The sequence below is a fragment of the Oncorhynchus clarkii genome, chromosome 8 (assembly GCF_045791955.1).
Source record: "Oncorhynchus clarkii lewisi isolate Uvic-CL-2024 chromosome 8, UVic_Ocla_1.0, whole genome shotgun sequence".
Classification (NCBI taxonomy): Eukaryota; Metazoa; Chordata; class Actinopteri; order Salmoniformes; family Salmonidae; genus Oncorhynchus; species Oncorhynchus clarkii.
Window position 1 is genome coordinate 39,252,930 of NC_092154.1, and position 14,829 is coordinate 39,267,758.

Consider the following 14,829-nt stretch of genomic DNA (forward strand, 5'->3'; position numbering starts at 1 on the left):
GGTTCGAGGGGAACGAAAAAGGCTGCAGCTCGAAGATGAGGGACACTGGAAGAGAAAAGCCTGGCAGGATCCAGTATCTTCAGCGTAGCAATCCAGAGGTGGTAAGTGAGGTTCTCGGGACACCAAGGTAGGCTTGGAAGAAGCGTTGCTGGTGGCAGGGTTGCTGAGAGTCTGGGGGATTACGGTTGTGGCTTGCTGCCTAGTAAGGAATCCACGGAATTGCTCCAGGAATGTATTGCATGCATGGTCATGTCATTCTGCCCTCCATAAGGCTTTGCAGTAACTCCTCATGTCTTCCAATGGTGGCTCCTTGGGAGGAGACAGCATTGCAGAGCTGGTCCGAGTCTGCTGGGTCAGTCATGGCCAGTTCGTACTATCACAGCTCAGGCAAAGACACAGCTGCAGACACAGGAGGCGGATAGGACGAGTCTCAGAGTTTATTATAGTACAAGGGACAGGCAAAAGGTAAGTCAAGGCAGGCAAAGAGTCGTAATCCAAATCAGATTCAGGCAGGTACAGGACGGCAGGCAGAATCAGGGTCAGGATAGGCAGAAAGGTCAGACCTGGGAAGACTAGGAAAAACTAAAACTAGAGCACAAGAAACACAGGAACATGCTGGTGGGACTTGATGGGACAAGATGAACTGGCAACAGACAAACAGAAAATGCAGGTATAAATACACAGGGGACAATGAGGGGAGATTGGAGACACCTGGTGGGGGATGGAGACAAGTACGAATACAAGTGAAACAGATCAAGGGTGTGACAAATACTTTGTCCTGCATCAGACTAATGATGATTTGAAAAAAGTCGCTTGAAAAGGCATGAGCTCGGGTTTGTTTTATTTGCGCAGGCTTTACACACTCCAATAGTCTCTAGATAGCAATAGATAATGCCTCAAATTTCACAGCGGCATACCCTTTGTGGCAGTAATGCACCCTAAAAAAATCCATGCCTTTTACAGCCCGGAGTGCTGCGTGGTGCCCTTCTCCCTGAGTGTGCGTCGCAATATGAAGCGTCTCTCACTCACATGGCTCTCTGTCACGGGTCTTTCTCACAGGCTACAAGTTAAGACAGACACATCGGGGATGCACCTGCATGCGTACTTATCCATTTCCGAGGTGCATATTGAAGATATTGGAAGAAACTTTCACATTTACTTTGTCAGCCAACAAGAAGAGTATGCCTAACGAACAGAAAAAGCACTATCCTATGTCAATCTACAATCCCCAATAGTGCAAACCTATACTATTCAGTGCGAGAAATAAAATTAAAACATTTATCTTCTCCATACTTGAAACTCACACGCTACGAATACATGCCAGTTAGACTCTACACCCCTTGTAAAGCAGATTAATGTGCTTAATTTTAAGTTATTTGGACACTTTGTTGTGATAAAAACCTTATTAAAACATATAGGCCTATGGGCTAGGCTACATGAGGTGTGTGACTATGATTGAAAAGGCATTGTTTCTTATGCTGGGCATCATTCTAAAGTGATAATATATAATTCACAAGTGATAGGTTAATATTGTCACCCATCAGACTATTCTTGACTTAATCTTGTCTTTACATATACTTAATAATATGGTGACATTTGTTTTGATTTAGAATGGACCATTATCATGCACCTGTATCGAAACAGGGTCAGCGGGAAAGAATTCATGTCATCTATGAAATTAAATAGCGACAGGAGGACGCTTTTCCCTGTGGTTTATTTTCATGACAGCTAGGTAGGCTATGTGCTTAAAATGAGGAAAGTTGAGAAATAAATATGGTAGGCATAGCCTATAGAGAGCTGATGGGATCCTCCTATTTTTATTAGCGGACATCACTCTGCATAGCCTATAGAAATATTGTGCAACATGGGCTCTCATGGAGTGATTGGATTTTCGAATGCATTTGCATTGATGTCAGAGTAATTAGAGGGACAATAGAGGGCTGAATACCAGGCAGTTAGTAGGTTTGGTACGCTACTAATGACCGGCAGAAGAATCACTGCTGGAGAAGCCTAATTACCATGACTAAACCGTCATGTGGAATTTGACTGCCTTCATGACTCGTGACCGTCGGTGTGGCGGTAATATGGTCACCGCAACAGCCCTAACCTCAACCCAATTGAGATGGTTTGCGATGATTTGGACCGCAGAGTGAAGAAAACTCAGCCAACAAGTGCTCAGTATATGTGGGAACTCCTTCAAGACTTTTGGAAAAGCATTCCTCATGAAGCTGGTTCAGAGAATGCCAGAGTGTGCAAAGCTGTCATCAAGGCAAAGGGTGGCTACTTTGAAGAATCTGGTTAAAGAATTTGTTTAACATGTTTTTGGTTACTACATTATTCCATATGTGCTATTTCATAGTTTTGATGTCTTCACTATTATATAATTATAAATCCTTTTACGGCTGCTGTCCCTGTACAGGGATCAACATCAGCGGTACTCGATACAACTCAAACTTTCATTAAAACACACATGCAGGATACTCAATTAAAGCTACACTCGTTGTGAATCTAGCCAACATGTCAGATTTTTAAAATGCTTTTCGGCGAAAGCATGAGAAGCTATTATCTGATAGCATGCAACCCCCGAAATACCCAAAGGGGACGTAAACAAAATAATTAGCGTAGCCGGCGCTACACAAAACGCAGAAATAAAATATTCATTACCTTAGACGAGCTTCTTTGTTGGCACTCTATATGTCCCATAAACATCACAATTGGGTCTTTTTTCTTATTAAATCCGTCCATGTACACCCAAAATGTCCATTTATGAAGCCCGTCTGATCCATGAAAAAGCACCGTTCCAAAACGCAACGTCATTTTTTTAAATTAAAAAAGTTGCCTATAAACTTTGACAAAACACTTCAAACTACTTTTGTAATCCAACTTTAGGTATTAGTAAACGTTAATAATCGATCAAATTTATCACGGGGCGATCTGTATTCAATAGCAGCACGTTTTGAAATCATGGTCCACATTCTCTCTTTCATAACTTCCTCCGGTGTACCCGAAGACAGGAAGTGCCTATTCCTCATTTCACCAAGGATTAATTTAAAATCAATTGACAGTACTGGCGACATCGCAAAGCTGTAGGCATTGTAAACTGGGCCCTATCTATTTTCCCTTGCCATAGACAATACTGGCGGAGGGATATTTTGGTTTTTTTTTTGTGAACAGTTTTCCTTGGGATTTTGCCTGCTAAACACGTTCTGTTATAGTCACAGACATAATTTAACCAGTTTTATAAACTTCAGAGTGTTTTCTATCCACACATACTAATATGCATATACTATATTCCTGGCATGAGTAGCAGGACGTTGAAATTTTGCGCGATTTTTAACAAAAAGCTGCAAAAATTCGCAGCCTCTTTAAGAGTTATGCTACAATGTAGAGAATAGTAAAAATAAAGAAAAACCCTGGAATGAGTAGGTGTGTCCAAACTTTTGACTGGTACTGTAAGTATTCACAACCCTGAGTGAGTACATGTTAGAATCACATTTGGTAGCAACAGCAGCTGTGTGTCTTTCTGGGTCAAAGAGATTTGCACACCTGTATTGTACAATCTTTGCCCATTATTATTTTCCAAATTATTCAAGCTTTGTCAAATTGGTTGCTGATCATTGCTAGACAACCATTTCCAAATCTTGCCATACATTTCAAGCAGATTTAAGTCAGAACTGTAACTGAGCAATTCCAGTATGGATTTAGCCTTGTGTTTTAGGTTATTGTCTTGCTGAAAGTTTAATTAATCTCCCAGTGTCTGGTGGATTTTGCCTGTGCTTAGCTCCATTCTGTTTATTTTTTTATTGTCAAAAACTCCTGAGTCCTTAACGATAACTAGCATACCCATAACATGATGCAGCCATCACTATGCTTGTAAAATGGAGAGTGGTACTCAGTAATGTGTTGTATTGGATTTGCCCTAAATGTAAGACTTTGTATTCGGTAGAAAAAGTGAATTGCTTTGCCACATTTTCTTTTGCTTTAGTGCCTTGTTGCAAACAGGATGCATTTCTTTGAACATTTTTATTCTGTACAGGCTTTCTTCTTTTCACTCTGTCAATTAGGTTAATATTGTGGAGTAATAGCCATTCAACTCTGTAACTGTTTTAAAGTCAGCACTGGCCTCATGGTGAAATCCCTGAGCGTTTTCCTTCTTCTCTAGCAATTGAGTTAGCAAGGACTCCTGTATCTTTGTATTGACTGGGGGTATTGATGTCACGCCTACTCCCACTCCCCTTCTCCAGCGCACGTCATCGTCAATCTACTAACCACCAGCCCTGGCAACCATTACTACGCACACCTGCTCCCCATCATTACACACACCTGGACTTCATCCTCACCTTGATTTACCTCTCCTTTATTTAGCCCTCAGTAGCTTCAGTCTTCAGGCAGTATTGGTTTGTTTTGATTCACGGTCTCTACGCTTGTCATGTTTTGTTTATCTGCATTTATCATTAGTGAACTCACTTTCTGCACCTGCTTCCTGACGTATACGGAACAATTTATACACGATTCAAGTGTAATTAACTTAGTTAGGCTTGCCATAAGAAAGAGGATGAATACTTATTGACTCAAGACATTTCAGCTTTTCATGTTTTATTACTTAGTAAAAATTAAGAAAACATAATTCCACTTGGACATTATGGGATATTGTGTGTAGGCCAGTGACAAAAATCGCAATTTTATCCATTTTAAGTTCAGGCTACAAAATTTTGAAAAAAAGGTGTGAAAACTTTCTGAAGGAACTTTGAATATCTCCAAACCTAAAAGCATAATATTTTGGAGAAATAACCCTACATCTCATCTCAATCTATTATTGAATAATGTGGCTATTGAGCAAGTTGAAGAAACTAATCTGCTGGGTGTCACCCTAGATAGCAAGCTATCATGGTCAAAACATATAAACTCAATGTCACTAAAATGGGAAGAGGTCTGTCCGTGATCAGGCGTTGCTCGGATTTCTTGATATCTCAGTCAACCAGACAGGTCCTGCAGTCCAGTAAAGGGGGCTTTACTATTCTTAGGTAGTGGGTTTTGTGATGAACAAGCCATCTGATTCCATGAATGATGGAACTGAGTTTGCCATTTTGACCAACATTTTATTTAAGGTGCTCCAAAGCTTTTTACTATCATTCTTTATATAATTTATCTTTGCTTTAATATTATAGTTTCTTCTTATTTTTATTCACATGATTTCTCAATTTGCAGTACGTTTGCTAATCGGTTGTGCTGCCAGATATAATTGCCATACCTTTTGCCTCATCCCCCTCAACCATAAAACATTTTCCCCCCTCATCAATCCATGTGGATTTACCCGTTTTTACAGTCATTTTCTTAATGGGTGCAGACCACCAAATATTCTTTACATCATCAACATAAGAATCACCTACAAAACGTATTGTACTGTATGACCGCTTATACATGTGTTGAAAATACTGAACTATCTGTTCAAGGAGTTGGCACACAGCTCGGACACTCATCAATATCACACAAGACATGCAACCAGAGGTCTATTCACAGTCCCCAGGTCGAGAATAGAGACTGGGAAACACACACTATTAAATAGAGCCATGACTAAATGTAACTCTGCCACCCCAGGTAACTCATGCTAGCAATAAAACCAGATAGAAGAACAGGACTGTGAAGAGACACAGACATTTGTATGCATGTTGTATTGTATTATGTATAGACTATCTTAAGATTAATTAACTAGATGTGGGTCGCTCTGGATGGGAGTGTCTGATGAATGGCTACATTGAAATGTAAATGTAGTGCTATGTATTTATATATATTATGTATTTAATGTTGTGTTGTTTCCTGTTTGGACCCCAGGAAGAGTAGCCACTGCATCGGTAGCAGCAAATTGGGGATCCTAATAAATATTAAACACTTAATCAGTTGGTTTCAGCCTCTAACTTGCCAAACACAACTACACCAAACTCACACACATACCAGTTCAACGCGACCAAACCCTCCCACTCCGAGAGTGACAGGTTCTCCCTGGTAACGCCCCTCCTGGTACAGTACGGGGATCAGGTCCTTCAGTCTCAGATAGGAACTAGGACTGGTCTTCTCTGGAGCATCTGGCTCCTCCAAAACCTTAGAGCTGATGCTGGGACACAGACAACAGTTACACAGCTTGACTAGACTAAAGTGGTGAACATAGAACTAGGAGGAGAAGGGCACTGCTAAAAGGGGCAAGTGTGTCTTTGTACTCACTCATCATGGAGCTCCAGGTGTTCAATGGGGATCGTCTCCTCAAACACCCTGGAAGTGTAACGTAACAGACCATTAGTCATTCAACCAATCGATTAAGAAATGTAATGTTACTTGTTCAGACTCACTCCTTATCGATGGAGAAGCAGGTCACAGGGCCAACAGCAGTACATGTTGCAGTCCTCAGGATTTCACTGCGGGTTACATACAAATCCACACTTATGAGAAGCCACATTAACTAATAGCTACTGCACACCGGGGTCATTTTAATGAACAACATGAAGTCTATTTATAGCCTTAGCTACTAATGTATCCATGGTTACCGTATCAGGGCCAATTCCCCGAAATGCTCCCCTTTGCCCATCTTGCGAATCTGTTTCTCCTGCCCATTCAACTTCTTAGTCACCTTGACCTGAGGGCAGACACACAGACGTGCCCACATGCACGTACACACATCCACACACATACATAGACAGGCATTATTAGCACGCACACATACACACACACACACACATTTTTGTCATTAGTAAACACATGGGTTGGTAAGCACAGGTAGGAGTAGTGTAGACTCCAATCCTCCACTAGTGTAGTAAGTCGTTGTTCACTATGATCATCAAACAAAGGGTGTAAGCACACAGTTAAAGTTAAACAGCTTCTCACGCTGGAAATGTGTACCCCCAATTAATATAGTTGATGTACTTGCATGTGACCAAACGCTAAATTGAAGCTGTTCCCATCAGATAACATGATACGGTACAAGTTAGCGCTATGCTAACCTCACCAGGTGGCAGTGATTACATCCTGGCACAACTTCTGCTTCCAGCCCATCAAAGATCTTAGATTTTCAAGAAATAGGTCAACCTTAGCCACCAGAGAGATATTTTAAATTTACAAACTCAAGGTTTACTTGTTCTGTAACAAAATGTGACGTGAAATATTGCACTGGTGAATCCTTGACTATACAAATAGCTACTACTCACATTAGGCAACATTTAAAAATGTTTGCATATATGACAAAATCCACATGTTTGTGTATCTGTTTCAAAAACCCCCGTGTGCTCTTTTTGAAAAAATATAAATGAGATCCTTACAAGAAAGTTTGTTGTACATTGTTTGAAAAAACAAAGAGCCTTATGGATTTTTCAAACAACAGTTATGTAGGCTATAGCTATCATTATCACTTCTAGGTGCAACATACTGCTAAAGCGATTGACTTATAATTTATAGTGTTTTTTAATCTCAGGTTCGAGCCCAGTTCGCATCAATTTTTGTTGTTGTTGAGGAAAACATTTAAGTGGATAATTATAATACATTTGTATTGATTAATACATTTGTATTGTGTAAGCCATAACATACATTTTTCCAGCAGCAGACTATGATCGATAATGTCAAAAGCCACATTGAAGTCTAACGAAACAGCCCCCACATGAATTTTATCATCAATATCTCTGAGTCAACCATCAGTCATTTGTGTAAGTGCTGTGTTTGTTGAATGTCCTTCCCTATAAGCATCATAAGTCTGTTGTCAATTTTTTTACTGTAAAATAGCATTGTATCTGGTCAGACACAATTTAAAAAAAAACTTTACTAAGGATTGTTAACAGGCTGATTGGTCGGCTATTTGAGCCAGTAAAGGGGGCTTTACTATTCCTAGGGAGAGGTAGCGGAGTGGCTTTTGCTTCCCTACAGGCCTGAGTGTACACACTTTCTAGTAGACTTAAATTGAAGATGTGGCAATATCATCCTCTATTATCCTCTGTAAATTTCCATCTAAGTTGTCAGAACGTTGTGGCTTGTCATTGTTGATAGACAACAACAAACAAACAAATTCAATGTTAGCCTTTCATAATTTGGCCAGATATACTTTGATGTGTAGTGTCAGCATTTTATGCTTGCAAAAAAATGCACCTCTTCCACACTCACTTTACGGAATTCAAACTACAATTCTTGTTTTTCATAGTTTAGTCAGATAAACACTATCGTTCAAAGGTTTGGGGTCACTTAGAAATATCCTTGTTTTTGAAAGAAAAGCGAATTTTGTATTTATTAAAATAACATCAAATTGATCAAAAATACAGTGTAGACATTCTTAATTTTGTAAATTGTAGCTGGAAACGGCAGATTTTTCATGGAATATCTATAATGCCTTGCAAAAGTATTCATCCCCTTGGAGTTTTTCCTATTTTAATGCATTACAACCTGTAATTTGAATTTCATGTAATTGACAAAAGTCCAAATTGGTGAAGTGAAATGGAAAAAAAACATGTTTCAAAAAATTCTAAAACAAAAATATACACACACCTGTTCTGAAAGGCCCCCGAGTCTGCAACACCACAAAGCAAGCGGCACCATCAAGCAAGCGGCACCATGAAGACCAAGGAGCTCTCCAAACAGGTCAGGAACAAAGTTGTGGAGAAGTACAGATCAGGTTTGGGCTATAAAAAAAAATCTGAAACTTTGAACATCCGCGGAGCACCATTAAATCCATGATTAAAAATTGTAAAGAATATGGCACCACAACAAACCTGCCAATAGAGGGCCACCCACCAAAACTCACAGACCAGGCAAGGAGGGCATTAATCTGAGAGGCAACAAAGAGACCAAAGGTAACCCTGAAGGAGCTGTAAGCTCCACAGCGGAGATCGGAGTATCTGTCCATAGGACCACTTTAAGCCGTACACTCACAGAGCTGGACTTAACGGAAGTGGCCGTAAAAAAAGCCATTGCTTAAAGAAATAAATAAGCAAACCCGTTTGTTGTTCGCCAAAAGGCATGTGGGAGACTCTCCAAACATATGGAAGAAAGTACTCTGGTCAGATGAGACTAAAATTTAACTTTTTGGCCATCTAGGAAAACCCTCTATCTGGCGCAAACCCTAACACCTCGCATCACCCCGATAACACCACCACAGCATGATGCTGCCACCACCATGCTTCACTGTGGGGATGTTTTTCATCGGCAGGGACTGGGAAACTGGTCAGAATTTAAGCAATGACGGATGGCGTTAAATACAAGGAAATTCAAGGGAAACCTGTTTCAATCTTCCAGAGATTTGAGACTGGGACGGAGGTTCACCTTCCAGCAGCATACTGCTAAAAGCAACACTTGAATGGTTTAAATGTCTTGGAATGGCCTAGTCAAAGCCCAGACATCAATCCAATTGAGAATCTGTGGTTTGACTTAAAGATTGCTGTACACCAGCGGAACCCATCCAACTTGAAGGAGTGAGAGCAGTTTTGCCTTGAAAAATGGGCAAAAATCCCAGTGGCTAGATGTGCCAAGCTTATAGAGACATACCCCAAGATACTTGCAGCTGTAGTTGCTGCAAAATATGGCTATATAAAGTATTGGCTTTAGGAGTGTTATGCACGCTCAAGTTTTGTGTTTTTTTTGTCTTATTTCATGTTTGTTTCACAATAAAACATATTTTGCATCTTCAAAGTGGTAGGCATGTTTTGTAAATCAAAGGATACAAACCCCCCCAAAATATATTTTAATTCCAGGTTGTAAGGCAACAAAATAGGAAAAATGCAAAAAAGGTTGAAAAGCATTAAACATTTATGGCAATTTAGCTAGCTAGCTTGCAGTTGCTAGCTAATGTGTCATATTTAGCTAGCTTGCTCTTGCTAGCTAATTTGTTTTGAGATATGAACATTGAATTGTTATTTTACCTGAAATGCACAAGGTCATCTACTCCGACAATTAATCCACACATAAAACAGTCAACCGAATCGTTTCTAGTCATCTCTCCTGCTTCCAGACATTTTCTTCTTTGGACTTTATATGGCGAATGGCATTTAACTTTCATAGTTACCATGACGATGACTGACCTCAGTTCGTCTTTCAATCACCCACCTGAGAATAATCAATGAGGAGATGGGAGAGGCAGGAATTGCAGCACGTCTGAGCCACAAATAGAAGCAACTTCTATTTTAGCGCCTGGTAATGCAGACACTCTATTTTAGTGCCTGGCAACGCAATGCAAGCATTATGGTCAGCATGTCAGTCCCTGCGACCCCAGCGCTTATGGCAAAATCAACAGCACAAAATTGAAGATGTTTGAAACAATTTATCTTTTGTTATTATGTTTACTACATAGCCTATCTGTAAATAGCCCATCCAACTACCTCATGTCCATACTGTATTTATTTAGCTCCTTTGCATCCCAGTATCTCTACTTGCACATTCATCTTCTGCACATTCTACCATTCTAGAGTTTAATTTCTATATTGTAGTTACTTCGCCACCATGGCCTATTTATTGCCTTACTTCCCTTAGCCTGCCTCATTTGCACTCCCTGTATATAGACTTTCCTACTGTATTATTGATTGTACATTTGTTTATTCCATGTGTAACTCTGGTTGTTGTACAGTATGTGTCGAACTGCTTTGCTTAATCTTGGCCAGGTCGCAGTTGCAAATGAGAACTTGTTCTCAACTAGCCTACCTGGTTAAATAAAGTGAAATAAAATAAAACTGTACTTTTTTCACATCCCCAATCTGAGGTAAAAAGGATGTGTAATTCCCCCACCAATTCGATGGGGTCAGCTTTTGTAATGTAATATAAATATAAATTAATATAATATCTTAATTTAGGATGACAGTAAATGAAGAAAATTCTGATTTTTCCCACTAGTTTAACTATTAAGAGATTTAAAATAAATTCTTCAGCACAATTTAACTGGGTGCTCTAGAAAGAGCTCCCATAGTGACTGTGTAGCAGCCCATTTGTGTGTCATAACTTTCCTAGTTTTGGATCACTGTAACCGCCAAACATGTCCCCCGTACCTCTCCTTTGAGAATGATGTAGAACGTGTTGCCCTCCGCCCCCTCACGCACAATGACATCATTGTTCTGGTACTTCACCTACAAGAAGGAACAGATTTCATATGGATTTGGATGTTAATGCTCTGGAAAATGTATCTAGTATGGGGAGGTGTGTCAAATGGCTGAGTACAAACCTCCTCCATGGAGTCAATTATCTTAGAGAGCTGACTGTCATTTAGGGCCTTCAGAGTCCGAGACCTGATACGTAAGCATATCAGAGCAGAATTAGCAGAGTGTGCGGGTGGGTGCATGTGCGTGTGACCAAGAGAGTGCAAGTTGTAAGGTTAAGTGTGTAAACTCACGTTTTTAGGAAGCCCATTAGCTGTTCACGTTTCTTCTTGGACTTGTTGGTCATGATGGTTCTATACATCTGTCTCTCCATAAACCACAGACGCACCACTGTCTTGGCTACGACGATGGGAGTGAGGGGGACAATTCATTCATAACAACAAGCAATATTCGATACATTATATGCATAATACAGAATGTAGGAAGGTACACAGTTAGTTACCATATTGTGTACTTCTCAATATCCACATTTTATAATAGCATCTCACCTTTGACTGTGGCTGTGCGTTTGCAGTTATACAGAATAGCCAACTCTCCAAAAACATCCCCACAGGTCAGGGTTCGAAGGTTACAATCTGCTTGACTGACAAGGAGCTCACCCGCTAAAGGGAGCGATAGAGGGGGGACATTGAAAGGTGAGGGTTATCATTTTATTGTAAAAAGTAAGCAGACATTGCAACCCTTATTTGTGAAATGTTAATTGTGTTTCTCCGTATATGGTTGAGAAATTCACACATACCTGCTACGATGTACATGCTGTCTCCCTCAGTGCCCTCCTTGATTACATCATTTCCTGGTTTGAAGTCGATCGCCACCAGGAGCTCCACCATCATGGTGATCTGCTCATCGTCAAGGCGACTCAGGAAGTCATTCTTCTGGATGGCCTTGATGATCAGACTCGTCTCACTGTGGAAAGATACATTCTGTATATATTCACACCAGCATACTCTACTGACGTCACATAACACATGATACTGTACATATCATGATGCTGCATGCATAGCGCTAGCCAATCACCTGACGGTCTTCTTAACTTTAGTCTTTATGATCTCCTGCTGATCCTCTGGGATTGGCTCAGGGGCCATGACAGCCACTCTGCTCTTCCTGACCACAAGTCCCCCTTCATTACTGATCCTCTGATCAGGGAAGTCTGGAATAGATACACACCACACACAGGACATGGGGTTAAAATACATGCTGCACTTTGGTTAGTGATCTGACACAAATGGCTGCCGTTCGTCACACAGGTGGTTGCCATAGTCACATTTAGCCCTTTACCCAGGTCATGGTAATGACTCTGAAGCTCCTGCAGCAACTTCTCCGTCTCCTGCAGTCTTCTTTCTAGAGGTGAAAGGAGACCATTGGTTGTGATAGTTGTGGTTTAGATCATGGTTTATTTTATGGCTGTAGTCTTGGTTGTGATCATAATCATGGTCAGGGTCGTGATTGTGGTTGTACCCAGGTCCTTGTTGTGGTTCTGCAGCTCCTGGTTGACTAGGGTCTGTTTCTCCAGCTGCTGCCTCAGCTCCTCCACCTGGCACTCCATGGCTGAGGGGAGGGGTAGAGGATGTGTGAGGAGTCACAGGATGGGAAAACAAATGAACATATAGGCTTACACACAAAATGTAAGTGCTTATGCACACATGTACTCATACAAGTTGCATAAAACATGCACCCACCCACACATGCGCACGCACTCGCGCGCACACACACCACTGCCTCATCTGTCATTAAACTGGAACACAGCTAGCATTCAGCGAGAGGTCTCTACACTGTCATCATGAATAATGCACACAACTGATGGGCTACCAACAGTAGGTACTGTAAATACCATCACACCCTGGGAAGACAACGCATATAGAAACTGTTATCACTAAGGTAAAGTCCTGTCCTAATTATATGGTCATGTTGTGTTTATATTCACTTAAACACTTGTGACTCTAATATTTGTGTACCTGTTGGCAGTCTCATAAATCAGACAATTGTTTCCGAAATCAAAGCTACCTTTTGGTGTGTGCAGGAATAATTGTCTGGAGCATGTCTTAAACACAAACCCACCCTCTCATGGGAGCACTAATTTTTTGTTTTCTTGAATGTGTTTGTGCATATACAGTACATCTCCCTGGGCCATTCATGTGTATGAGTATGCATGCACACGCTAGCAGGGACACACACACAGCTGTGAACAAAAAATCCTACCCAAATACACTGATCAGTTCACAATTGCACTGATTGCGAGGGCTAATTTAGTAGTCAATAAAAAAACTGCTTTGGTCTCTGTTGACAGAGCATACATTTAGCATCCAACAAATCACAGGGTTAGCCTAGCACACACATCCCCATCAAATCAAATCTAGTTGTATCTGTCACATGCGCCGAATACAACAGATGTAGACCAGTGGAGAATCCAGAGGAAGAAGGGGAGGACCATTCTCCTCAGTGAAATTTCATAAAAATATAAACATTAGAAAGATTAAAAAAGTTATAATTTTTAGATACAACTATACTAAATATATTTATATGTCACCAAATAATTGAGTAAAATACACAGTTTTGCATTGAAAGTCTACAGTAACTTCAACAGCACTGTGTGGGGTAGCATCATGGTGTAGCCAGAGGACAGCTTGAAGAACCACTTTCATTCTCTGGGTTACACAGAAAAGGGCCGAATTAAAAGTGAGGGTCGCAGTGATGCCAACTTAGCAATTTTGTTGCTAGATTTAGCAACTTTTCAGACTACCCTGGCAACTTCTTTTTCTAACAGCACCTAGCAACAAATTTAAGTACTTTTAAAAATGTGTTTTGAACTTTTAGTAACTTTTGAAACGTGACTCAAACGATAAAATGCACGTATTTTCCCTCTAAATTATACAAAAAATATTCTATCTGTCACGCACTCAGTCACAACACACGTGCCTGGCTGCAAAAGTGCATTGTGAGTGACATCAGCAGCAGGCGCTCAGCTCGTGCATAGGCAGCGGCAGGCAGCAAGCAATTTCTGCAAATTGCAAATCATTGTTGGTTCGACGAGCCAAACCCAATAAATATAGTTGGTCGCGAATGTTTGATCTTGAACAGAACTTACAACATCAATCAATATGTCTCAATCAAAATTGTACAGCCAGAAGTACAGAAAACAGTGGGAGTCTGTACCTGAACAAATGTCAAATCATATTTTTTGCTGAGATGGCCAGTCAATTTGAGTAACATTATTGTGTATTCTACGTAATGACACAGATTTACAATATCATGCAATGACAACTTACCCTGAAAATGAGTTGGCAACACTGGAGGGTCGACCTCTGCCTGAGATCAGTTTCATGAAGAAGGATGAAAAGATGAGGGTGTTCAATATCAACTGGTATCAATAGTAAAGCTGGTTAACAGGGAGCCTTTCATCAAGCCACCTGTATTGCTGGCCTTGTCTGCTTTTTGGAAAATCTGAGCCTTGGTCGAAAGGTGTGTGTACAGTGACCTGAAGAACATCGTTTGTTCAGCTAAATGGCAAAACAAAAGCAGGGAGCGTATGAATGCCCACATATTGAACTTGTGACTGTCTTTTCCGAATGATTTGATAGCGTCCATCGCATCATGCATGAAAATGTGGATTAAAGAGAGAGGTTGACGCAGCGCATTTTTTCACGTTTGCTTAAGTAGGCTTTCCACTTTCCTCCAGTATTTATTTAGCTAAGATAACACATAATCACTCCGGACAGAC

The 14,829-nt window shown here is 40.6% G+C and overlaps 1 protein-coding gene across 1 annotated transcript in view; it reads right to left on the reverse strand.

Moving 5' to 3' along the window:
* The window catches only part of LOC139415667 (protein kinase cGMP-dependent 3), a 32,678-nt gene extending 20,021 nt beyond the window's left edge, over positions 1-12,657 (reverse strand). Inside the window, exons 1-12 of the mRNA XM_071163786.1 lie at positions 12,570-12,657; positions 12,390-12,452; positions 12,129-12,261; positions 11,851-12,017; positions 11,600-11,713; positions 11,345-11,450; positions 11,177-11,240; positions 11,004-11,081; positions 6,540-6,628; positions 6,345-6,410; positions 6,220-6,267; positions 5,953-6,112 (exon numbers count right to left, since the gene is read on the reverse strand). Coding sequence (XP_071019887.1) covers positions 5,953-6,112; positions 6,220-6,267; positions 6,345-6,410; positions 6,540-6,628; positions 11,004-11,081; positions 11,177-11,240; positions 11,345-11,450; positions 11,600-11,713; positions 11,851-12,017; positions 12,129-12,261; positions 12,390-12,452; positions 12,570-12,657 — 1,176 coding nt within the window. The remainder of the gene's footprint in view (positions 1-5,952; positions 6,113-6,219; positions 6,268-6,344; positions 6,411-6,539; positions 6,629-11,003; positions 11,082-11,176; positions 11,241-11,344; positions 11,451-11,599; positions 11,714-11,850; positions 12,018-12,128; positions 12,262-12,389; positions 12,453-12,569) is intronic.
* Between the last annotated feature and the right edge of the window lie 2,172 nt (positions 12,658-14,829).